Source organism: Equus przewalskii, chromosome 18 (assembly GCF_037783145.1).
Source record: "Equus przewalskii isolate Varuska chromosome 18, EquPr2, whole genome shotgun sequence".
Lineage (NCBI taxonomy): Eukaryota > Metazoa > Chordata > Mammalia > Perissodactyla > Equidae > Equus > Equus przewalskii.
In genome coordinates, this window is record NC_091848.1 from 49,783,177 (window position 1) to 49,810,353 (window position 27,177).

A 27,177-nucleotide genomic window follows, 5' to 3' on the forward strand; every position below is an offset into this window, starting at 1 on the left:
GGGTTTTGTTGCTACACGAATCACAGGCAAGACAGTTCGGGCCGCCCACATTACCGGAAGAAACCCCGCAGCTTCTCCTCCTGCTCTGATTATCCCTTCTCTTTTCCAGGGTGGTCCAGCAGGAGACCTGGAGCAGATTGACAGTTATTTAGAAGCTTTGCTTAAAGAAGATAATCTCCTTTTCCAGAACACTTTAAATCAAGTGACTATAGATCCGGGACGTAGTCTCCCTTTAGAGAAAAAATGAAAGCACTTCTCACAATTAAGAGTCAGAAGCGATATTCCCTTTTAAAAAATGCTAATAAGAAAAAGGAAGATTCTTTTCAAAAAGATATTTCCCTTTGTACTAAGTTATTGTAAAGTTCATCCTGCTTAACACTAAGAAAATTGTACACTTTAGAAATGGTGGCTGGTTTACAATTTACATATTTCCCAGTCCTCTGCTCTAACTCTTTCTGTTCTTTCAGAAACTATTTCTAGAGTTCTTGATTTCCAAGGTGAGCTATTAAGAAAGATGGAAGTGTCATTTAGCCTTAAATTTTATTTTCACTTAGAAGACTGTAAAAACTGGAAAACAGTGGTTTTCAAAATCCAAACACAAAGGACGACAGAATTGCCTCCTTTTGAAATTTGTGTTGAAAAGGAAAGACGGACCTTCTGCTCTTTCCCTAGTACAGCCAATAGTCAGTACAGCAGGAAAAAAAGTCCTCAAAAAACTTTGTGATATAGTTTATGTGATAATTTTATTATTGAGTTATAGTAAAAGAACAAATCTTCTAACTATAATGTGAACTCACATTACAGATATGTAAGAACGGTGTTTTTACATTTACATATATATAAGGAATTGCGTTTTTACATTTTCCTTGATAACTGATTGTTTTGTTTGTTTAGAAATGTCTGCAACTTTGGAAAAAAACAATAAAGCATTTAATATTTGTTTGTGGAATTGCATAATTTTAATTTTGTGTACAGACACATAGTACAAAGTTCAGAACATGTGAAATGGAATGTGGTGAAGAGTCTTCCCTCATGCGTGTCTTTGGCCACCTCATTACTCTTCTCAAGGGGACGCTTTTACCTGTGACTTGTGACCCATCCAGAAACAGTCCATGTATATAAACCTTACAAATCCTTATATAGATATAAATATGGATGTTATAGCATCCAAAAGACGCTGTTACTCTTTCCACTTATACCTTCCAGATCACTCCATATCAGGATCAGAACATAGACATCTCTCTCGTTATCTTTAACTGCTCCTCATTGTTCCATTCTGTGGACATACCAAGATTTACTTATTCTCTTTTCAGTGGACTTTTAAGTTTTTTCCCCATCCTTTTGTATTTACGTGCACATAACAGTGAATATCATTGTCAATATATTCATTTCACACATGTGCAATTATATCTGTTAAACAAATCCCAGAAGATGAATTGCTGGGTCAAAGGGCGTGTACATTTTACTGTTAATGGATATTGCTTAGTAGCACTCCATAAAAATGTTGTTAATATGCACTCTGTTTATTTACACTTTCGCCTCCCCAGTGAAGTATCAAACTTTCTTATCGTGCTGATCAAATAGGTGAAAAGTGGTAGATCCTTGTAGTTTTAACATTTCTTGTATTTCTTGTATTATGAGTACGGTTGAGCATCTTTTTGTGTTTAAAATTCATTTGAATTTTTAAATTAGGCCTTTGCTCATTTTTCTATTTGGTGATAAGTATTTTCTTACTGATTTATAGGAACTATTTTCATATTGGGGAAATTATCTTTTTTATATTGTGTGTATTACAAATATTTTCTCATAATCTTTCATTTTTAGATTTTTTATGATATTTTGAGGCTTATGGGATTTAAAAAGTTTTGGTTGAATCTGCGGCTTCTGGGTTTTGTAGCGGTACTTAAGGAGGGCTTTCTGATGCTAAAAGTATAAGGAAATTTTACCTTGTTTTCTTACAATGATTTTAATAATTATATTGTTAAATCTTTGATTCACGTAGAATTTATTTTGGTGTAAGGAGTAAGTTAAAAATCCAACATTGTGTGTGTCTTTCCAGATAGCCACAATATTGTCCCCAAATAATTGAGTAATTAATCTTTTCCCCACTGATCTGCAGTGCCACCCTTATTGCATGTTAAATTCCTATTTGTATTTGTGCGAAGTTCTTCAAAAAGCTCCATTATTTCTCATTGATTGTTCCATCTTTTCTTACGTTGGACCCATGTTGTTTTGGTAGGGCTAGTGCAAAATTTTATATTTCAGAATTTGCCTGTATCCTTTAGTGTTTAATTCTCGTTCAAACTTAGAATTAGCCCTTACCCCTCACATTTTATTTGTATTTTGTTGGGTTTGTGGTGATATTATAGATTAAGATAGAATTATCTTTTTTTTATATCAAGTCTTTCTACCCAGGACTGAAATATGACTTTCTGTATGTTCAAGTCTTCACTGGTGCCCTATATTAGCATTTAAAATTTTTCTTCAAATACATCTGGTATATTCCAGTCATATTTATTGTAATTGGATTTATTCTTTGACCTATTATAAATGAAGTCTTTCTCCTATTATCTTCTAACTGATTAATGTTTTATATAGCAAGACTCCTGACTTTTGGATATCAATATTGTATACAATATAAGAATTCTCATACTATTTGTAATAGTTTTAAACTTTTTTGTGTATCAGCAAGTAATCAGTATGCAGATCTTTTTTAAAGCATAGTTTATATGAAGAAACACAGTTTCTGGATCTCAGGTTCTTGTATTCTTGATATATCCAAAGTTTTCCTTCCACAAGAGATTTTCTTGGCCCCTTGAAAACTTTCATTACCTTCCTCTGCCATCATCAGTATCCATTCTTCCTTTAATCTAAAAATTGGTGATTAATAAATATCAATGGTGACAAGAAGTCAACACCTCTGAGCATCCGTCTGGCAGACATTTAGAAAGAGTCTGAAGTTCAACTTCCCAAGAGAATGGTTTTTGGAGATTCTAACAGGATATTCCTCATATTTCCTAACTGAATAATCCCCTGGCCGGAGTCCTCATTATCTCATCGTCTTTCTTTTTACTCTGCATAAGAAATCTCACCTAATCTAATGGTTTCAAGTCATACTTCCAAATGAATGAGTTCCAAATTTCTATGGCCTCATTGAACACCTATTATTTAACTTTAATTATGAAATAGAAATTTTCTGTTGAAGGTCTACATTGGTATGTTTGAAACAAAATTAATCATATTCACCCTAACCACGCCTACTTTCTGTCAAGGCAGTTCATTGAGGCCCCAGTGGCTTCAGTTTTGGGGGAACCTGGGGTTTTAAACAGATAATCGGGTACGACTAAGGAATAGGAGCTAAGACAGAGACCAGACTTATGAACTGAGAAAATATAGGTATTGGGGAAAAAAGATTAGGAGGGGGGAACCGTAGTTGGGACCAGATGACCCTAAGTGAGATCATGTGTTTCTGCTACTCCTATGTGTGGTTCCCCATCTCTTACTCACAAGATGACTTGTGGACCACGTGGGGCAATTCATTTCCAGCCCTGGACCACAGACACAGTTCTTAGGCCCATTGAGTCAGTTCTCAAGTCCACTGCAATTGGAGCTTGGCTTGGACAAAATTGACTTGGGAACTAGAGTGGGATAAAACTAGCAGGCAGACGGCATGGGTAGCTGTAGACTTGAGAGAGAAAGGACAAGAAGAGTGAAAAAAGAAAAAAAAGGCAAGAACAATGCCTGAAGACACAGCCCAGTATGTTCCTTTCTCTGCAGACCACACTTTTCTGCCCACTACATCTGCAGAGTTTTTTACTACTACTAATATGGATATCTCTACCTATTTCCCTCTCCTATAAATAGACTTCCTTTTAATTCAACAATACTCAGAATGTATCATTTTTCCATGGTTTTAAAAAAATGTTCTTCGTCTAGTTTATCTTCACAATATTCAAGTGTGGAAAGGCAAATACTCCTGCTCCTGTTTTACAGGTGGGGAAACTGAGACTGGAGAGCCTAAGTAATGTTTTAATGTAGTTAATAAGTGGTAAACAAAACCTAGAACCCAGGCTTCCTGATTGCAACTCAAAGTTCCTTCCATTAGACCCCACTGGATCACTCCATAACATAGGCACAATTTATGGCTAACAACATGGCAAGGATTACCCTTTCTAAAATATTGCCTCTGCCCTTCACAGAAGACTATCTCTGAGTGGCAGTAAGCGCAAGTCCATTGGTTAGCTATAAATGACCTAGTCTTAAAACTGTACAGATGAGTTAATCTCACTGGCTTTCTATTCTTATTTAGCCTATAGCTGTAAGAGGTTTAGAGTAGCTTTCTAAGGGCATGTGTTAGCCTCAAGTTCTAGCGAAGAGTGTGGGACTAAATCCGGAGAGACACTACATGAAAACAGCCTGAGAAAAAGCCGTCGACCGTGAGTCACGATGGGGAATAGTGAATCTATCACTGGTGGGCAGACAGCAGTTCTTGCTAAAGACACCTATATGTGGTACAGAAAATTTATGATGGAATATCCATCCGGTCTGCAAACACTGCATGAATTTAAGGCACTCTTGGGTCTGCAAGGTCTGGATCAGAAGGCCAATCAACATATTGATCAAGTCTATAATACCTTTGACATGAACAAGGTAAGACCTTGTACTTTTCATTTAACTGATTCTGAATTTTCCTCTTTTTTAAAATAAAAAATAGGCAAAATGTGTGCATCCCACTGAATGGGGAGGTCTTCAGAGGACCCACAGCTTGTAGGGAAGGGAGTCATTAAACACATTTAGCACTGACGGCATGAAAATAATTGGGAACTAGCCTCTCTGCCCTTGGAAATGTTCTGCATGTAGGGAGTTACTTTAAAATCAAATTAAATCTCGGCATGGAATTCTAATGCTATCGTTTAAACAAATCTAATAAGTGCAGATTGATTTACAAAGACTGTTTTCAAAGTATTTAATGCATTGGTGACATTTCATAGAAAAGCAAATTACAGGAATCTACTTTTAAAAGTGCTATTGCATCTAGATTGGCAGATAAAATCAATACAAATTAGCCAACATGTTGTTCGTACTCAAATAAAAAGTTGGAATGCTTCATAATGCTTTTTATCCCCCATATCTGACCAATTAAGGTGGGGGAAAAACAAAACAATTTATGGTTTGAAATTCAGATAAATTTTAGTTTCTAAAGATTGTTACTAAACTGTTGTCTTGAATTTACTCATTCCTGAGAAGCTGCAGTACATTTAATTTCATGTCTTGAAAAAATATAAAGATGAGAAAAGAAAATACAGAATAGAAAAAATATGACAAAAAAGTAACAATCTGAGGGGCCGGCCCCGTGGCGTAGTGGTTAAGTTCACGCGCACTCTGCTTTGGCGGCCCAGGGTTTGCAGGTTAGGATCCCAGGCGTGGAGCTATGCACTGCTTATCATGCCATGCTGTGGTGGCATCCCATATGCAAAGTGCAGGAAGATTGGCACAAATGTTAGTTCAGGGCCAATCTTCCTCATCAAAAAAAAGCAACAATCTAAAATACCAGGCTCAAGTTCTTCCTGCCTGCTTCTCCTTGTGCATTTCAGTTGTTTTACCGGTAGAGCTATATGTTTCAAAATGTACTGATTCCATTTAGAATAAAAGGGAAGGGGAAAATAGTACTCATAGGAAAATAGTTGACTTTAGAAGGCTGTGTGTGATCATAGAAGAGAAAGAGGGGATCATTAATTCAATAAAGTTAAAACCACTGGCTGTCCATTAGGCTGTCCGTTATGGAATCGAGGGCAGCCCTTTGAGGTTTCTCCAAAGCCAAAAAACCAGATGACTTAAAAGGAGGTGACAGCCAGGTACTGGGGAAAATTAAACCTGTGGAGAATTAACAGCTGTTTTAATCCTTCTGGCAACATGGGAAGAGATTTCTTTTAGAACATTATTGTCTTTTGTCCTTTGCTATCAAATGTGAATTAAGCACTGCCTGCTTAGCATGACGGTGTTCCCTCCTCATAAATTTTACTAAGTGTAGATGCAAGGAAGCAGAGCTCTGCCCCCAAAGAGCTTAAAATCAGTGGGAAAATGAGGCAGATTCTGCTTTTGTTCTTAACTCTGAAATATCCCGGATATGCTATAGACTGTGTCTGCCCCAAATTCACGTGTTGAAATGTAAGCCCTAATGAGATGGCATTAAGAGGTGGGGTCTTTGGGAGGTGATTAGGTCATGAGGGCAGAGCCTTCGTGAATGGGATTAGTGCCCATATAAAGAGACCCCAGAGAGCTTACTCTCTCCTCCCTCCATGTGAGGACACAGTGAGAAGATGGTTGTCTGTGAACCAGGAAGTGAGTCCTCAACAGACACAGAAGGTGCCTGTGCCTTGATCTTGGACTTCCCAGGCTAAAGAACTATGAGAAATTAATTTCTGTTGTTTAAACCACCCAGTCTATGTGGTGTTTGTTATGACAGCCTGAACTGACTAAGACAGGATACTATGTGCATGTCGTCATGTTGTCTCTCTTTGTCTCTGCCTGTGACGTCTCTCTCAGTTTTCTCTCTTTCTCTCTCTCTCTCTCATCATTCTCTCTGTTTCACTCTTTGTGAGGCTGCTGCTGTCTCGTGCCTTCTGTAAGCAGCCCACTTTCACAGTGGAAGTCCGTTGCTCTGCAGGGCAGCTTCTTCAGCTCTGACAGTACTCCTGAGAGCTTAGCAGATACGCTATCATCAAGTTCTTTAGTTATTCTCGAAAGACGTTGATGTGTGACCCCTTGCCAGTGATTTTGCTGTTAGCCCAATGTTTGTGAAAGCACTGGGTATGTCAGTGGTTCATCAGCAAGAACAGGAACATGTGAAAAAGAGTGCTGGTTGGAACAAGGAAGTGCTGTCAAAATGAAGCCCACCTTGGAGGAAGCAAGGGCAGAGAATGTCCAAACGGGAAGCCTGGGCACGTGTGCCACTGAGGGGGAATCTTCTGAGTGATAGTCATGGGATGGCCAAGCGCTTCTCAGGAGCTTAATTCAAATGACTTGGAAGTTCTGCTGGTAGTCGTGATTTGTCATAGAGATTTATGTTTGTTCAGGAAGCAGTGAACCTAGGCAGTGAGGACTAGTGCCACAAGAGGTGTGGGGATCTCAGCATAAGAGCAGGTCGTAAAATGAGAAGAGTTAAGGATTGTTCATTATCAAGTGATAGATAGAGCTGATATGCAATTAAGCACAGGAAAACAAAAAAGCCATATATTTAATTAGATCCATAAAACTATCAGCTGTCCAGAATCCCAGAGGATTTACTCTTTGTGTGGAGCTCCTCTGCAGTTTTAACTATTTTGGATGGAAATCCTGAAATGCATTTCATACTTTCCTGCCTCCTCGAAGTGTCGGTGACACGTTGTCTTGATATCAGAGTCATTATTGGGAACAGCAGTTGTCACATTTATGAAATACCATGAAGTGTCCATTCCTATTGAAGTTGCTGGTGCTGAGTTTCCTAATGTTGAAAATATGTGCCTCTGTCATCTGTGCTTTTTATTGTTTTTCTGTCTCTTTCCCTGGTGTCAAAAGCACATTTCTCAGCTTTCTGATTGTTATAATGCTAATAAAGCTTCCCATCTCTTTTTACTTCGCCATTTCTAACCTGGTTTGGCTTCTACTACAGCTAACCGAGCCTGTTAGAATAGTGCTTAAAGTAAAAGTGAATAGATCCCGAAGTTTAGAGCATAAAGTTTTTCACAATTCCTTTGGCTAATCACACACCCTTGCAGGCTTCTCCTTGGCACTCAGTAACAATAGTCAGCACTTTCTGTGGGCTTATGATGTGCCTGACACTGTTCTAGGCACAGTACATAGACGGACGCATTCAATAACACAATGATAATAGTAGCGGCCGTGATGCTGGCCTCTCAGACCTGCGGGAAAGGTAGTTGACAGCAGATGCAGCGCTTTGAAATCCATCACTGCGCTTGCTCCGAGTCCGCGCCTGCGCTTAGATGCGCACCAATGATGGAGTGCAGCAAAAATAAGAAGGTCAACCCATTCCTTAGAGACAAGGGGACTACTTTGTCAGGCGGCTCTGGCTCAAGGATTCTCTTACGGTTTTGCGGCGCGAAACTGCAGATTTCAGCAGGGCTAGAACGCTCCCGCCCAACCTCTCCCTCTCTTCTTCACCTGGGTGAGGTTAGTATCGTGGTCTGACAGCTCATCAGCCTTTCCTGCCTGCCTTCGTATTTCCTCTACACAGCAGTTCTCCAAATAAAATCCTTAAATTGGGATTAACAGGTCTAATATCCTATGAATAAGAGTCTGAAAAATAAGCCCAGAGAAAATGTAAGATTATAGCAAAACAAGCCAGAAAACTTTTCCAGGCTGTCAGACCTGCATTTCACAAAGCCCCAGCACCATAAATGGAAAGAGATCAACCCACAGCATATGTGAGAAATTTTGTAACAACAGGGATAAAGAGAAGATCCTAAAATCTTTGAAAAAGGAAAAATAAAAAGGAAATCCAAATAGTATCGGGCTTCTTACCATCTACACCAAAGGCTAGAAGTAAATGCAGAAATGCCTCCAAAATTCTGAGGGGAGAGTAGCAAGCCAGATCCAATGTGAGGAGAGAGTGAAGAGATTCAAGGACTAAAACATTTACTTCACATTTACTTCTTCTTAGGAAGCTGCTGGAGCACCTGCTCCAGTTGATATATTTTGGAGGCAATATATCAACAAAGAGGGAGAGAGTGAATCCAACATAGAAAAACAGATATGGGCAGTCCAGGGTCCTGGAAAAGGGAAGTCCAGATCAACAGCGAGGCAGAGAGCTCAATGTGCTGCAAAGGAAGAAGAGGGACTCAGAGAAAGACTTGACAAAATGGCATTGATGGATTATCTACTGTGCTTGAAGGTTTCCAAAGCAATACCAAAGTTTTAATTATTTAGCTAATCTGATGATGCATTTTGAAAAAAATTCACAAGGCTAAGTGCAAGGAAAGCTTGAAATTTAAAATAAAGCAACATTAAAATTTTTTATTATGAAAATTTTACATATGTATGAAAGTAGAGAGGATAATCTAATGAACTCTCATAAAACAATCACCTATTGTCAACAAGTATCAAAATGTTGACACTCTTATTTCATCTGTCCTTCCTGCATTTTTCTCTGGGTTTTTTAAAAGAAAAAAATAAACATATGATTTCTCCTGTAAATACTTCACTATTCATCTTTGACCATTAAGGATACTTTTTAAACATAAATACTATACTATTATCATACATAACAAAAGTAACAATAATTCCTAATGTCATCTAGCACTCAACCTATGGGCAAATTTTCCTGATTGTCTCAAGCATACATTTTCGTTGTTCCTTGATTTGAGTTTGGATCCACACAAGGTCCACACGTGGAAACTGGTGGTTATGACTCTTCAGTCTGTTTTTTTCTGCAATAGTTCCCTAACCACCTCCTCACCCCAGCTCTCGTTAATACCACTGATTTGCTGGAGAAAGTGAGTCATTGGTTCTGGAGAATATCCTGCATTCTGGATTTAGTTGATTGCTTTCTTGTTGTGTCACTGAACTTGCTTTCTGTTCTTAATCATATTTCCTGTAAACTGGTATTTAGCTCTAGAAGCTTACATAGATTCATATTCATTTGTTTGGCAAGAATACTTCACAAGCACGTGATTATTGGTTGTCTCACTTTTAGTGGGTTGTCCATTAGGTTCAGGAGGTGTCAGCCTGATAAGGACGAGGAAATTATTAACTCCGTGTTAAATAAGGAAGTCGATAATTAGGGTATGCCAATTGGCCATGCAGAGAACAAAATTTATCATAGTCATTAAAATGAAACTCTGACTCAGATTAACATACAGTTGTTATTACTCCCACCATGGCCAATTTCAAGCTACCAACCATTTTATACTTGGCTTGCAAAGTTCCTGAAGATTTAACAGTCGGCTCCCACCAGCAGGTGGAACAGGCTCCAGCACACCACTGGGATGTGTATGGGGGCCACTGAACTAAACACACCTGTTTGCTCTAACGGGAAGTAAATAGATAATGTCTAAAATTGATTAATCAAGACATAAACAGAATCAACATCTCAATTACAAATGTGTAAAGGCTAGAAAAAATAACCAGAAAGTTCACAGTTTTTAATTATAAGCCTTTCCATTTAATTTTAACTATGTACATGTACCATGTACATGATAAAAAGTTAAAACTCATTAAAGAATTTTTTTAAAGATGATAACACGAAAGATGTTAGCAAATCTTTGTAGGTGAGGTCAGTGGTGGAAACTGCTCTCCTCAAAATTAAGTGCTGTCTCTACACAAGAAACAACATAGATTCCTTAGTTTCTACAGCTAGGAATTGTCCGTTTCATTATGGAAATCCCTCTGACTTGGAAGCTGAGGGTCTATCCTGGCCCAGACTTGGAATCTCATCAAAACATGAAGTCTCCATTAAAAAGGACAAGATGAAAGTGCGTGGCTCTTGTGGTCAGTATTAAACCAGCACAGGGTGAAAGAGTGGGACTTGAAGTTAGGTGGGGTCCAAGTTCCCCCACCACTGTAATAGTTCCCTACGCCCCCACCCCCCATTTATGCCGCTGATTTGCTTGGGAGCGTGAGTCATTGCCAATGACCACTGCCAAAGCAGAAGCTGGTGAAAGCTGGTGAGCATTAGAGCTGGGTCTAGGCCAGCACAGATATTCCAAAAACAAGAAACGCTGTGAAAACGCAGATGTTACTGCTGGCTATTGGTTCCTAAAAGGCAGTGCAAGTGAAAGGGGCTGCACTGTTCTTACCTAAGCATCCACAGGCTTCCCCCGGAGATTGATGCAAAACGCCCAGTTCCCTGGATGGAATCTCCCTCCTGTTCTGGGCGTGAACCTGCACTCTGGGCTCTGTGCATGCAGAGGGCACGAAGTTGAACTCACTTCTGCTCACTCAAGTCCAGGCAGAGCCGGGCGATGAAGGAGCACCGGGCACTGCTATTCATCCCATGCTCTCTGCACTCAGCCATATTGCTTTCTTCACCCTAGATCCTCAATTTGCTTGTCTTCATGTCTCCTTTCTCTTTTTAAGTGCGAGTGGTGCATGAATTCATCCTCATGAAATAATAGTGCAGAAAGAGGAAGAATAAGAATGAGGAACTAATCATCTCCTTCAAATCCCGCATGCTTCCCCAGACCAGGCACCCAGCACAGTGGTATACGGTAGATGCTGAGCAAATCTTTACTGAGTGATTGGATCAAATAATAGGGAAGTGACCACTTCAGTACCCTCATTTTTATATATGCGCTTCTTTCCATTCCTCTTTCTATCTCTCCCTCCCTCCCCTTTCCCCCCATATTTATACCAAGGAGGGCCACTGTGTCTTCCAAATTCTAACTTAGTGCCAAATTGGAGTAATTATCTCAAAAGAAATTGTAAAATTTATGTCCTTACCTGTGTAGCTGGTAAGAATTTTAGCTCACATAGTAGTTTTCCATAATGAAGTTAACTTATATTTTGGGTCCCCATTTTACCAAGGAGAGTTCTCCCTCCGCTTTCCAGGATTGCGTGCAAATCCCCAGGGTGCCTCTAAACCTCATCTCCTACTTCAGCTCAGAAAGCTGCTGTCTCTGCACAGATAGGCCTCCTGGGTCAGAATCTCTCTCAGCTACTTTATACTCCCAGGCCTGGAAGCATCTCAGGCTGGCTCAGGACTGTCTGATCAGATGCTGCTTACAGCCTTTCCTCCCAAGCTATGTTAGGTTCAGGGGAAGTTGGTGAGGTTCTGCCCAGTCCATGAGTCACGGGTGGTTCATTGCCAACCCTACCTGCAGTTTCTCTCACCAACGCTCCAACCATTCCTGGCCCTCACAGGGCCGTGCCCTCCCCCTCCACCCTCCCCCAGCATCTTACATCTCTCTCTTCCCTCCCTATCCCACACCTCCCCAGCTTATGGAATCTTTTTCCAGTTTGGAAGTAGCTACAAGAAACAACAGAAACTGGCTCTAATTATATATTCTTCCAAATGTTTTGTTTATGGTATAAATTTTATGCTCTAAATCCTAAATGGCTTAAAACTATTGCAACTCAAGAGCTAAGAATGAACTCTTGATTTCTACTTTTCTGCTACAATGACTGTCTCTCAGGCAGCGAATGTCTTTACTGGATGTAGGAGGGCTGGATGATAGAAGCGTTTACCAGGAGCAAAGTCACATCCTGACATGCTGTGTTATCATCCCACTGCATTTGCAAAGGTTTGCTGAGCACCTGGAGGCATGGCGGAAGGAAGGTCTCAGCAAAGGTGAATAGGAATTGGTCCCTGGCCTCAAAATAGTTAACAATCTAGTGGGATGACAAATGCATCCTCAAAAAATGAAAGGAAGTAAAGAATCAAAGATTGAAAGAGGGTAAAGCGTGTACTAGCTCTCTAGTTTCAAGCTTCCAGATGGGTCACTGGTGTTATAGGGCTGCTTTTAAACCCTGCCCAGCAATGGGACTGATGGTCCAGCCTCTTCCTAGACAAGAAGGCTGGATGGAAGGGCCGGGAGGGCTCTTCACCTCCATCCCAGGAAGGCAGTAGTGGTAGAAAAATCACACTCAGATTTTGCAGGGAGCAGGGTGAGGGTGAGAAGGTAGGTAGAAATCATGGTTTTCTGTGCCCCCAAAGAGTTTACAATCTAGTTGAGAATGAAAGTGATGTCAAGATTAAATGCTCAAAGAATCAAATAAGGCAGTATAAAATGACAGACTATAGCAGGACTGTGCTGTGTGAGGTACATTTACTGGGATCAGAAGATGCAATGAAAACCAAGTTGTGGAGTTAGGAAATGCTTTCTGGAGAAGTTGAAATATTTTGGGATCTTGAAAGAAGTGAAGAACTGTATTATTACTAATAAAAGGTAACACTTGCTGAACACTTCTGTACCAGTCACTGTTTTAGGAACTTCATTATCTCATAGAATTCTCACAAAAATAATATGAGTAGGTGCTATTTTCATCATTCCCATTTTACAGATGAGGAAACTGAAGGGACAGAGAGGTTAAGTAACTTGCCTAAAACGACACAGCAGAATGCTGCAGTCTGATGCCAAGGTCTGCACCCTAAACTGCAATGGTCCTCCGCCTTTGACAAAGGGGTTGAGACTTTCAACGAGGAGAACAGCTCAAATTAACATATGAGGCAGGAGAGGGAAGGGTTTGTGGAGACCTACCTAAGGCAGAGGGTTACTCCAAGGGCCTGACTGGGGACCACGCACACTAGGTGCATCCCCTGGATCTTTGCTCCAGACAGATCCTCAGCCTGTTGTTGGGACTACATTTATTCTCACACCATAGCTGGGAGTTGAGGTGCTCGGAGCACCGAGATCCCAGAAGGGACCACCGGCCTGGAGAATCTCAGAGCAGAAGGCCCTCAGTCCCTCCAGTTCCTGGTCCCCATTCTCCCCGCTGTGATAGTGGGAAGGTACATGCACGGCCCTCAGGGCCACACCTGGGAGCTGATTTTCTCCAGATTGCCATTGTCAGCTCTGACACTGGATGGAAAGGGCTTCAGAATCATCATTTGTCAGCTATGTCCCTGCGTGAGGGAGGGGTGAGGCCACTTCCAAGTGGCAGAAATGGGGTCATAAAAGTCTGATTACTGGCATGGGAGGAACAGAGGGGAAAAAATGGACCAAAAAGACTTGTCAGAAGATTTGCCTCTTCCTGAGGTCTTCCAAGGAAGGTAAAATGGTTTCTCTGAAGTTGTGGGTTTGTAATTCAAACAGTAAGTGGAGTGATGGCTTACGCCAGAAAAACAGTTGTCAGCTCTAGGACACATTTAAACACTAGGATGAAACGAACAGCCCAAACAAGTTCTCAGGCTGTTTAAATCAGCCTCAGAGGAGCCCTGGGAATCAGGGGTGCGAGTGTGCTGAGGGAAGTCTTGGAGACCCAGGCGATTGCCTGTGACAAACAGAGGAGCGAGGACGAGCGGCGAGCCCTGGGGTTTAATCGATGATTGCTCCGCTTTAGATGGTAGTTGACCTATAAATATGTCACAAATCAAATCTGAGCTTTAACGTAGCAGAAGTCCTTGCCATGTCCAAATGAGCCCTTCGGTGAATCTTGTTAGGATGTGAATCCCAGGCCACCGCGGGGACAGTGGAGGCAGCCCCTCGGGGAGAGTGGGATTGCTGGGCTCCTGTCCCAACTCTCACCCTATTGCTGTGTAATCTTGCACAAGCCTCTTCAGTTCTAAAACTGAGACAAGACCTGTCCTGCCTACATTACTACTGAGCTCATGTGAAATAATGCAAGAGAAGACTTTGAAAAAATATGCAATACAGCCCACAAAGGGATAGTATGCTTATCTGTAAAATGCAGATAACTCTGAAGGCAGCCTCCACAGGTTGGATAACGATGAAAATTAACTCCACTTTTTGTCAAGCTCAAATTATATTTCCAAATGAAAGGGTGTGCCTCCAGGTGCGGGGGTAGCTTTCTCGCCGTTTCTCATTTTTAATTGATCCAAGTATTTTAGACACTCCTTTGTGCTGTTTGGGGCAACACTGGCCCCTTTCAGTGGTGTCAGTCACAGAATGAAATTAATCAAATGGGAATCATCTTAGAGTTTCGAATGTCTTCTTAATCTAACCCAGGACACCTGCATGGGAGCCCCAGCTCTACTTGAAATTCAGAAGTGACCTTTGGTTATCTGCTTCCTTAGCTTCTCTTTGTTTGAGAGCCTTAAAACTGGGAGCAGGCAACTGGGTTTTTAACTTGGGTCATAATTGCTGCTCTTCATTAAGCCCCTGGCTGCCCTGCGGCCTATAACACTGAATCGGGCTGTCTGGCCTGCAAAGTGACCGCAATTACTGCCGCTGTTCATAAGACAAGTTTACTAGAAACAAATGACCATCTCTCAGATAGTAAACCATTAGGTTGCAGTCTTTAAGGGTGAAGATCGAGCATCCTCGCTCCAGAACCAGCCGCACAGAAGCTCTCAGGAAGCATCGGTTGTATTTCTTTAGCACTTTATGAGTTACAAAGCATTTTCATGTATACCATCAATTATCCACCTTTTGGCTGAGCCTCTCACAGAATTTCACCAGTTAAAGGCATCAACTGTACCTGGTGACAGACATTTAAATTTAAGCTGTTGGAACTCACGTATGTTAACAAAATCTGTTGGAATTGTGGTTCTCAATTCTGACTACATATTAGAAGCACCTTGGGGTGTTATTAAAAATACCGGTGACTGGGTCTCCGCCTCAGTCCAAATGAACCAAAACAATGTTTTGTTTTGTTTGTTTTAAGCTGTGAGGTGGTTCGAATGTGCAGCCAGATGTGGAGCATGGCTGCTGTATCAGAACGAGCACAGGCAAAGCGGCAGAAAACTGGATTCCAGGCCCATGTCTGCCACCAAAGAGCTGTGTACCATGGACACATATAAAATATATATATACATAGAAAAAGGGAATTCTGAGCACGAAATTATTAATCAGAAGCAGTTCCTCTAACTGGACCTTAAGTTATAGTAAAAAAAACACAGCCTTGAGCAAGTAATACAGGGATATCCATTCCACTGTCTTCTACATCCTTAATTCACCCCTTCTATTCATTAAATGAGGATCCAGCTTCTGCCGTGGGAAATAAGACACTCTTAGGAGACAAGCTGACTGAATTAGAGTGAGGCTGGATTTTATTTTATCTCTTGAAATATTGGTTAAGGGAGACAGGTACTCATAAGAGGAAACCCGCATTGGCCACCTGAGGAAATTCCACGCAAAAGGCCGCCATTGCGAGAGTCCCGGGTGGCCTTCGGTAGCTGGTTCATTCAGAAGTGAGCAAACTGGGACAACTGTCTTGTCTTCCCAAAACATCCGTGAGAGTGGCTTCTAACTCACAGCAGGCCAGACCCCTGCTGAGCTGGCTGCATTCTGGGCGCAAATGGTCAGGAATGTTTGACATCCAGGAAGCCTATTGAGAATCAGGAGCTTGTTTGGCAAATATTATGAAAAGCCTTTCGTCTCAGAACCCTCAAATTTTGTACCGTCATGGTCAAGTCAAGAACAACCGTGTCTGATCTGCATAAAGATCACATTATGGAACCAATTTACCAAACCAGCAGTATATTTCTCATCTTAGAACAGAGGTGAATCTCTCCTCAGGTTGCTCCAGCAATTCCATGGCTAATAGAGACAGTGTTTGCTGTTAATATAAATGTCTGCAGGTGAAAATGGGCTAGGTCATAAATCCTGAACGTAATGCTTCCCTTTAAAATTCACAAAAGTATTTTAAAGGTCTTCACCTTTATTTAACATGGTAGAGGAGGACCTTATATTACCTACTTTCTTTGCAGTTTCTAAATGCAAGTAAATACCACTAACAATTGTTGACCAATCAGAGGATGTCCTTATACCAGCTCTGGGTTTCCTTCCTTCTGACCATCTGAGGAGCCATTTTCAGGCAGACATTTCAATTCGATTCGTAATTTGGTAGCTACTGACCCTCCACAGCTGGTAAAATGTCATTGAAAAGTGTTGCATGTAAAAGAATGAAAACCTCAAAATGTCTTCAGGTTAGGGGCTGGGACAATTCATGAATTTTTCACAGAAAGTGACGCTGTGAATTCAGTGAAACAGAATTCAGTTGTAAAGAGTTTTGAGGGCAATATTGAGTGGGATGAAGAACAAAGCTCTTAGAGCAAGGCTGACTGGGTCTAAGTCCTGGGTTCACCCGCATCCTAGTTTTGTTACTCTAACCAGTTTATTTAACCTCTTGAAAATCCCTTTTTCCTCCATAAAATAGGAAGAGTACGGCTACCTGCAAAGCTGATGTTGGAATTATAGATGATGCATGGGAAAGCACAAGGACGGGGTTTAAGACATAAGCTCCTTGTTTTTTTTTAAATTAACAGTAGCTCTTATACTCAGTAATAAATAATAAAATAATTATTTTCATATGAATATAAGCTTTATAGCTTAACTTTCTCCCTGCATTGCAAATTGATCATATTCTGAAAACAACTGTGACTTATGGCAGATCATGGACATTGTCTGGAGACCAGATATTCCACCTAAGGATTTTCTCTTGGACAGAAGCACTAAGGGATCTTATTTTCCTTATTTTTTATTATATTGGACTTCTAAAGTTTCATCTCTTTAGTGTTATAAAGGGGAAAAATGATACTTTAAAAATCTTTTTATATTTTCTTTATGGATGTGTTAAATATGCCCTATAGTTTCCATACGTTTTACAGACCATGAGAAAGCTTCAATTTGAAGTCTCCATATATTTTTCTCTCTCTATCTCTTTTTTACTCCCTCTACAAAATGACTTATATTAATGGAGCCAAACCCCCTCAGGAGCCTGAGAAACTGTCATAATTCCATATCTTGACCCCCGTTTAACTCTTCCCTGTAATCCACTGCATTTTAAGAACATGATGTGTAAATCTAGAAACATGTTGGGATTAAACTTATGTTTGTATATGTGTTCCCAAACCCTCCTTTCCTGAGACTCACTAGAATGGCTTTGCGTGCACCCAATTTCCTCCCCTCCCTCAACCTCAAAGGAGGATCCTACCATTGCCAAAGCATTTGAATTTTGTGGTGCAGAATTATGAGAAAGATTGGCGGGGTAAAAAGATGAAAAGTTCTTGTGCTGGGGCTAGCAGTGAAGCAGCTGGGCCATGGGGATTGCTGAAGACCAGGCAGCGAGGTGGATGTGGAGGAGCAGACGGGAGAGGCAGGGGGTGTTGTGAAGAAGTCCATAAATTTCTTGCAACTCATGTTTGTTCCAGAAATGCAAGTACAGACCTTCTGTTATTTTGGAATTAAGTTTTGATTGCTGGGCAGTATTCATATGACTATGTCATTATTCCGAGACTGAACCACGTGTGTCATAATTTTTCTAATTAGTCTTAATAAAATTACATAAATTCAAGTGAGAATAAGGCACAATTACAATGGCCACTTGGAAAGGTGCCTAGATGCTAACATTGCCTACACAGAAAGACATGGAAAACTAAAAGAGCTTAGGACCATGGTTCCCAAATGTTAGGACACGTCAAACTCACCTGGGGAGCATTTTAAAATGCAGCCTCGTGGACCCCATCCTCAGTAGTTTTGATGCTGTTTTTGGAGACGGGGTCTAGGAATCTGCATTCTGTATTTCATTGTGATGCTGATTCTGACTTCCCACGTGATTCTGACACGGGGAGTTGATGAACCCCACTCCACCTTAAGGTGAATAGGTGTCAGACATCTCCAGACAGTTCTGTGTCCACTGGGGCTCCTGTAGCTGCACTCCAGAAATAAAGACTTCACAGTGTTCCCTTCAGACATTCACTGTTGTACTGTCTCTAGTCACATTTGCAAGGGCGTTTCCTCACCTTCTCTGTGACTCTTATCACCTCTACTGTCCTTAAAATCTATAGATTAACTGAAGACAATAATTGTTCTATCTTCTGATTTACAGAATAAGCATTTGTCTAGAACCCTCTCCCACACTAACACATGCTCTTCACATTCACTGGTGTTGTCTCACCCAAGCAAATTTCTGCAAAATCTCAGCAGAAAGATAGTAGGAAAGAAGAGCTGGCTGTGGAATGGGAGTGTTCGTTTGCCTGCCTGCATACAGAAGGCTGCAATGGAGACAGGAAATGTCCACTTGCAGCAGCTTTTCAAAGAGGCTGCACTTGTCCAAGTAGGTCAGTTTCCTCACCCATAATCCACTTTGGCTGTAGATTAACCAGGTTGTCCATTTTAAAACCATACGATGAGAATATTTATGCTCATCTCCTGGTAGGGTTTGCCCAGAGCATTCAGAGCATAGCTTGGAAGGCGTTAGGGCCATCCACCCACTGTGCCCCATCATAACATACCAAGTGCTCTAAAGGCAGCGTTGCTCGGTCTAGCCTGTTGCCATTCATCATGCAGGTGACACTGAAAACTGTGATCACTGAAGCGGGACTTGTAAAGTGAAACAAACTGTCAAGAAATGTCAGGTTTTTATGGAAACGCTGGAGGATGAGCTTTATATCAAGCCAGCTCGGTCTGCGCAGGGAGGCTGCCTCTGTGACCTGCTGGTGTACAAGCACAGTAACTACCCAGGAACAGCTGTATTGATTGGCCAGCCCTAGAGACACAGGGGGAAGACCTGGGAGCAGACGTACCCCCGGTTGGATATTGTCCTCTCAGCTTATATCCTCCACACCTGCCATTCCTGTTTCTGAAAAATAATGGTTGTGTTCCACCCAATCTGGAGATACATATCTTGTTTTTTCTTTCTTCACGTTTATTATTTTTTTAAAATTTATTTTATTGAGGTCACACTGGCTTATAACATTATATAAATATCAGGTGTACATCATTATATTTTGACTTCTGTATAGACTGCATCATGTTCACACCACAAATCTAGTTGCCATCCATCACCGTACACATGTGCCCCTTTACCCCTTTCTCCCTCCCTTCTCTGGTGACCACTGATCTGTTCTCCAGATCCACATGTTTGTTTGTTTATCTTCCACATATGAGTGAAACCATACAGTAATTGTCTTTCTCCGCCTGACTTATTTTGCTTAGCTTAATACTTTAAAGATCCATTCATGTTGTCGAAAACGGTGCAATTTTGTCTTTTTTTGTGGCTGTATTGTAGTATTCCATTATATATATATATATATATATATATATATATATATATATATATATATATGTCACATCTTCTTTATCCATTCATCCATTGGTGGGCACTTAGGTTGCTTCAAAATCTTGGCTATTGTGAATAATGCTGCAATGAATATCGGGGTGCTTGCATCTTTCTGAGTTAGTATTTTCATCTTCTTTGGATAAATACTCAGAAGTAGAATAGCTGGATCATATGGTATTTTTACTTTTAATTTGTTGAGAAATGGAGATATATATCTTGATGTCATCTTAAATAAATTTCAGCTCCATAATAAGATTTTCCCCTTGTCTCAGCCATAGTTCTGCTAGGGATTAATAAGGTAAAGTGGCAGCTAGCAATAGGAAAGGCAGATGGAGAAAAGGTAAGATCACTTGTGTTTTGTATACTTAAGCAAACTTCCTCTAAGAGACCCATTCGACCCGACTCCATCTGTTAGCAGAAGTCTTATCTCTTAGAAGAAGTATTAAAGTTATTGATGGGATAAAGATGCCTGAGTTGTAAAATGTAAAAATTGAATACCCAAATGTAGTGAAATGATTTTTAAATATTTTCTTCATTTTTTTTTTCTGACTATAAAGGTAAAACATCCACAATGTAGAAAATTAAAAAGAGTAATTCATTTTAAAGACAATGCTATAGTGATTAGCACATTGGCTTCCAATAACTGAGATGTTGTGGTTGTCTTTAAAAAAAAAAAAAAAAGCCATTAACCAGCCAAATAGGCATTGCTTCAGATCCAGAACTGCTGGTGATTTCTCATAGCCCTCTCTCACAGACAGTCTCATAGACTGGTGATTTTCTTATAGACCTGGTGGAACTAGACACAAAAGCTTGAGACTCGCAAACACATATCACTTTACAGATGAATAAGTCTAAAGCCCTTTATTTCCAAGGGAAAGGGGTACTTTATGTCACATTCTGCTTTGTAAATAGAACTTGACATCCCAAATGTTCCAAGGAGAATGCAGCTGACAGCATGTTTTCTTGGGCTGGATATACCATTGGCATCTGAACTCCTACAGGAAAATAGCAGAGAGCAAGTCACATGCTCCCTAGAGTCGACCACCTTTTTTAAGGTAGTTGAGCGTTTGGCTGAGCCAGGCTTGAAGTGTATGGTTCTTAAGAATGACACAGACTGTTTCTATTTCAGCTGAGAACCTTTCACCAATGTAAAACAGGATGAGAGGAAATACCTAAGCTTGTAACCCTTAAACAATCTTTCCTAAGATTGACTAATATGACAAAATTTTTATAAAAAAAGAGACTGATAAATTTTGATTCATACTGAAAATGATGCACTTGAAAGGAATCTTGGAGTTTAGCGGTCCAAAAAGATCAACCACATTCTCTAAAAAGGAGTACAGAATTTAGCTACTTGATATGTTTCCCTTCTATTAAAAACTGGCACCTGCTTCTTCCTGAGTTGAGGACAAAACTTGAAGATATTCAGGAAAAGATAACCACTATAGGGTGCTCAGTGTTGAGGACTCAGCCTTCCATCGTGTCATCATGTCATTTCCAAACTTTTTTTCTTTTGGCATAAGAAGTAGATATTTTCTCTAAAAAGACACTTACTTATATATTTAAAGTTACTCATTTCTGTACATGTCACCCATGTATTTTTTTAATGAAGCACCAGGAAAAATTCCTGTGCTGAAATCTTGTGGGTTGCATTAAATTTTCCTTAAGGTCCTGCTCATGAATGATGACTTCTGAAATATAAAACAATTGTTCGTCTTAAATATTTATTTCCCTTTCCACATTCCTTTCCATAGGATGGATTTATTGACTTTTTAGAGTTTATTGCTGCTATAAATCTAGTTGTACAAGGAAAAGTGGAGCAAAAATTAAAATGGTATTTTAAGCTGTATGATGCTGATGGAAATGGTTCTATTGACAGAAAGGAACTACTGAACATCTTCATGGTAAGTGAAGTAGTGAAGTGTCCTTTGCAGGACATGATGTAGTTAATTCAATTTTCCTCCCCATGGGGTTGGTCACAGTTCTCTATGTGGTTGGCTATTCTTGGGTTCACACTTGGAATTGCTGAAGAGTGTAAGTTACACAGTCCTATTGGTCACTGAGGCTGCAACTGCAAAGCCGCATTTTCTTCTCAGTGCAGTCCACTCTGAAACTCACAAATTTAGCAGAGTATTGAGATGAAAAATGAAATAAACATGATGTTCCAAAATAACTTATCTTTTTCTCTGCCTTGGTGCAGAAAGTCTTGCAGGAACAGCTAAAATACAAGATGGTTTATATAGCAAGAGATATGGACTAACAATGAAGGTACTGAGGACTACCCTTTCCAGGAGCTGAACTAAAGTGGTTCTAATAGATGGCTCAGGGATCTTAGATCCTGTCCATCTCTAAAGTTCAATAAGTGCCTTTATAAATCTCCTCCCACTCTCTGCCAATGGAGTGGGATAAGTATTATCATAGAATGCGATAAAAAGGATCCCAGAGCAAAAGTATGATTAAGTGAGAGGCTGGCCTGGTGACCTAGTGGTTAAGTTCTCCTGCTCCACTTCAGCAGCCCAGAGTTTGTGGGGTCAGGTCCTGGGCATAGACCTACACACCACTCATCAAACCATGCTGTGGTAGTGTCCCACATATAAAGTAGAGGAAGATTGGCACGGATGTTAGCTCAGGGACAATCTTCCTCACTAAAAAGAAAAAGAAAAAGGTTAAGTGGGACACTGCACCTAAATGAAGATATGTAGTAAAATAAACATTATAAATACAATGCACTGAATTTGTAACAGAATCAAAGAGAGTTAGAATCAGTCACTTAGAAATGATCTGGTCCAAATTCTTTCTTTTATAGGAGAAGGAACTGAGTTACAAACATAATACTTAGTAGAAATGTTAGCAAAAATGCAAGAAAAAAATAAATAGGTGGAGCTACAATTATAATTAATAATCTTAATAAACGGATGAAGCTGTTAAAATTCAAAGCTGTTTAGCAAATGTGGAGTTACCCACATATGGAAAGGATTCAGGGGTATGATGACATTCATGTTGCTACCACTTAATATCACAAAGACCATTCACAAAACCAAGTACTAGGATGAACTTTACAATTGAACTTTGTAAGCGTTAAAGTTCAGAAATTCTGTATACATTTTATGTGTTGCAACACAAAATTAGGAATCTAAAATATTCTATAGAGAGTGCCCAACCCCATGTAAATTTTAAAATATTCTCTTAAATAAATATACTCAAGCTTGTTTTAAAAATATTTAATATGTGACACAGCACAAATATTAGGGGGGCCTCCAAAGCAGAATTCAGAGCAGGGGTTCTTATCTTGAGATTTATGGTTCTATCACCTTCAGGAACCCTTGAAGACCTTGAGACTGAGGACAAAATTTTGCCTATATGTTATCCATTTTGGGGAGCGAAAAGATTCACCAGCATGTCAAAAGGCTCAGCAAGAACAAAAGGATAAGAGTGATTTTGTCTAAACCTTACAGGACTGTTTACATAGATTTTCATTAGGTAAAATATACAGCTGAAGTTAGTGAGTCAAGGAGAGAAAATTAGCAAGGAGCTTATTGAGTTTTTCCTTAAGGTGTTTAGAAAGAGAACAAAAAGAAAGAAGGGAAACTGAAATAATAAAAGCACAGAGCAGAAATTCATTTAATAATTGGATACTATTTGTCTCTAGTTAAATTAATAAAGATTAAAAGCAATAAGACATAACTCTGGCCAGGGCACCATTTCTCACCGAGAAGTGGGTGTCAGCAGGTATTACATTCCTGAAAATTTGGTGATCTGCAGTGGTAAATGTTTATTTTCAGTTGAGAGTCAACAGTACTTTTGCTTAGAAAAAGCAATCATTAATGTCAAAGATAAAAGTTTTACAATTTACATCACAGAATCGCTTAAGATAGTAAAAACAAAAAACAACTGTAAAAAGGGAAATGTTTAAGTAAGTGAATGCCATGGAATATGTACTTATTAAACTATAAGTGCTCTATGAACATGTCTATATAATGGCAAGTCAAAAAACAGCAGGGTAAAGGATAATACATACTGTAAAATATAAGTTCTCTCAACACATGATAAGAGGAAGTTCTAGTGGAATTCAGCCCAGGTGTCGAGAGATATGAAGGAAGCACTAGAATGAAGATAGGCAGAATTTACAAAGGAAGTAGTTACATTTTAATCTCACTTCAAGGGTATAAATGGTCAAGAGGAGGGTTTTTGAGAAGCATTATTGGAGAGGATTTCATAGGTAAGAACCCTTGAGTCAATAGCGTGGGGATTTGAGGAGACCACTGAGCTGTGAAGGCATCCTGCAGTTTAAGAAACCCACGTTCCAGTGTTCGAGTCACAACTGAGAAACTGGAAGAAGCAGACAATGGCAGCAGAGTAGGGAGATGAAGCTTAGGAAGTCTGCATTCCTAGAATTTCCTGGAGCAAAGGATGTGAGGGTGTTTTCCATGGATCAGACACAGACCACTGTGAGAAGAAGCTGGCAGAGTTATCTTGGATCTTGTCCAGCTGAGCCACCTGGAAAGGTGAGGGAATCTCAGAAGAAGAAAACTGGAGGTTGGTAGAACTGGAAATGGTTCTCAACCAGTAGTGATATGCACTCCTCCTGCCCCAGGGGACATTCTGGTTGTCCCCTGGGGAGTTAGGGAGAGTGTGGTGTTACTGCTCTCCATTGTTTAGATACCAGGGATGCTGCTAAACATTCTACAGTGCACAAGACAAACCTGGACAAGAAAGAACTGTCTAGTCCAAAATGTCAATTGTGCAAATATTGAGAAACCCAGACCTGGAGCCTGTAAAAGGATCCTCAAGGGATCAGCTGGAATCAAAATACGTGATTCCTGCCTGGGGAATAGCAGGAGAGAGTCTCAGTAATGAAGTGGGGGTGGGGCGCCTCAGAGGAAGCGTGGACTTCACCCATCTGCCATCCAGAGAGCCCTGAAACCAGATAACCCAGGCCTGCCTAGTGCGAGCTCTCCAGCTCCCCTTTCTCTCCCTTCTCCCCCTGTTGCTTCTCACAGAAAGCGCAGAGAAGGGCTTAGCGAAATGTGGGAAGAAAGAGCAGATATGCTAATGAGGAAGGAAAAAAGGAAACAGAACACGCCTCCTTGCCCACCTCTCACCATGCTTCTCCTGTAGTAAGAGGGAAAATACAGACACTCTGAGGACTCCCTCCAAAAATGTTATCCCTCAGGCCTCCATCAGTCCTTCATGCTCACTTACATTCCCAGGAGATGGGTGATGGACAAATCCGAGAAATTTTCATGATCTTTTATTACGACTTATACACGTGGTCTAGTATCACTGCAAGATGTGGAAATACCGGATGCTTTGCCAAACTTTCTAGGCTTTGGGGGCCTCTGCCAAAACACTGAGAAACCCTAAAAACCTTCATGGAATAGGATACTACATGTATGTAACCATTACTCTCAGTATTACCCTATATTAACTGTGAGATCTCGGCTTGCTGAGGCCAAGAGTGGTGCTTTATGACTGTTTGTTATGAATAATCCTGGATTCAGGATTAGCAACGCTTGAGAAGCCGCTAAAGGGTCAGATTTAAGACCGTGCCCCCTGATTGAAGTACGTTGCCAGCAGGTTTTCTGAAGTCCCTTCATGTTCAATCGAGATAGTTATGTTCCAAACCCCAGATGACTCGTTCCCCCCTCTCTCTCTCTTTCTCTGTTTCATTTTATTATGAATTTCTATGTCAAATATGGGTCATTAAATTTAATCACCTGGTGGGGGGAAGGGAGAGAGTTGTTAAATCTTCCCTCTAGGAAAACTGGAAATATCATTTCCCTTGGGTCCGCTGAGAGCTTTTATGATGAAAATGTGCTGGCAGGATGTGAGAGAAATACAGGATTCTTCCAAGGCGTGCATAGCTGGCTTCCCAGTCGATCATTCTACAAAAAGGCATGAAGGACCAGGGCCTCCAGTAGCAGAAGCAGAAGGAAACTTAGATGCTCACAGAGCATTCTTTCATGTTCAACCGCAAGACGGAAGGTAATCGGTCCGAAACTGAGAACATTGTCTATTTTCTGAATCCAGAATTCTTATGACAGTGACTACCACAATTTCTCTGCCATGAGCTTTTTGCATCTTTTGTGACTTAATATGTTGAATGGATCTCTCTGTGCTGCATAAAATAAAACTTCAGACTGTATTTGGTTAATTTAATTTCCAAATCTCATTACCCAAACTGACATACAATCGTCTAATTTATTTTTAATAACTAAAACAGATTGGATAGTAAAACTGACATGAACATGTCCCAAAACTCTGTCACATTGGGGTAGAAATGTCACAAACTGTACTTGCTTCCAGCAAAGTTGAACTCTCTGATTTGCTTTCTCTCTGCAGGCTGTCCAAGCCCTCAACGGCCAGCAAACTCTGAGTCCTGAAGAATTCACCAACTTGGTGTTTCACAAGGTCGATGTAAACAATGATGGTGAGGCAGCTGCTCTCCTCTGCCTCATTTTTCTCACAAAGTAGGAGATGGAGGTTGGCGGGGATGGAGGGCCATTTAGACAAAACCATGAAACTTTCAAGAGAACCCGAGCTGTGACATGATTTGGGCTTCATAATTTGACTGGTCCAATGTTCCCCATTCAGTAAAACTCTATTGAGTAAATATTTATTGACGGTATTTATATTCAACACATGGCGCTTGACACTTTGGGATCTATGAAGAAGATTGAAGGGAGATAAAAGAAAACTGGGAGAATATGAGATGAAGGCCATCCTGCTGTCTGTGGGATATGTTCTAGTAATTAATTCCTTTGCACTGGAGATTTCTCATCAATTTAGGAATAAACTTAAGTTTTCCCCACTGTAGAAGTCATTCCTTCAGTTACACTATCTTCTACTCTCAGATTTTTTTCCTTCCCTTTGCCTATACATTTCTGGAAAGAGTTGTCCATACTTCCCTCTATTTCTGCTCTTTCTACCTTTACTACATTTGTACTCTTTCTGCTCATTTCTCCATCTGCTCTTTCTACCCTAAAATCTGAGTTCCTCTTTAGCTCAGAGAAGGTGCACTTCTTCAGAGGCAGGAGTAAAAAGCAGAGTAACAGACATTCCAAGAGAAGGGACAAGTGCTTACACCAAATGGCTTTGATGTCAGTAAACTGGTAGGTGAACATATTGACTTGAGACTGAAGCAGCATATCCAGGAATGGTCCTTGAAAAACGGAAAGCTTGGCATTGTGGAAAATAAGATGTTAGTAAGAAATATTTTAAAAGAAAAAAAAAAAAGACCGATACTAGGCATTGGGATTCCAGCATGGTTGTAATTAATCCAAAGTAACTTCCTCCAGTCAACCTGCCCACCTTGGGTCACTTCTTCTAGTGGACACTAGAGGGCAGTAGAGCCACATGTTGAGTGTGGCAATTTGCGCCAGTCAAACGTGGCTGCTTAGACAGCAGGATGTCATGGTGAGGAGGCTGGGAGGGAGTTCAAATGAAATCACCATTATGAACAAGCCAAACAACTGGACAAGAGTATAATTCTCAGAAAAG

General features: G+C 40.4%; 2 protein-coding genes across 2 annotated transcripts in view; both read left to right on the plus strand.

The window, feature by feature from the left end:
- MORC1 (MORC family CW-type zinc finger 1) overlaps window positions 1-949 on the plus strand; it is a 168,081-nt gene extending 167,132 nt beyond the window's left edge. Inside the window, exon 27 of the mRNA XM_070582769.1 lies at window positions 110-949. Within this exon, the coding sequence (XP_070438870.1) occupies window positions 110-247 (138 nt within the window). The 3' untranslated portion in view covers window positions 248-949. The remainder of the gene's footprint in view (window positions 1-109) is intronic.
- Window positions 950-4,397: 3,448 nt separating this feature from the next.
- The window catches only part of GUCA1C (guanylate cyclase activator 1C), a 29,053-nt gene continuing 6,273 nt past the window's right edge, over window positions 4,398-27,177 (plus strand). The window contains exons 1-3 of the mRNA XM_008530846.2: window positions 4,398-4,650; window positions 21,432-21,581; window positions 26,020-26,107. Coding sequence (XP_008529068.2) covers window positions 4,447-4,650; window positions 21,432-21,581; window positions 26,020-26,107 — 442 coding nt within the window. The 5' untranslated portion in view covers window positions 4,398-4,446. The remainder of the gene's footprint in view (window positions 4,651-21,431; window positions 21,582-26,019; window positions 26,108-27,177) is intronic.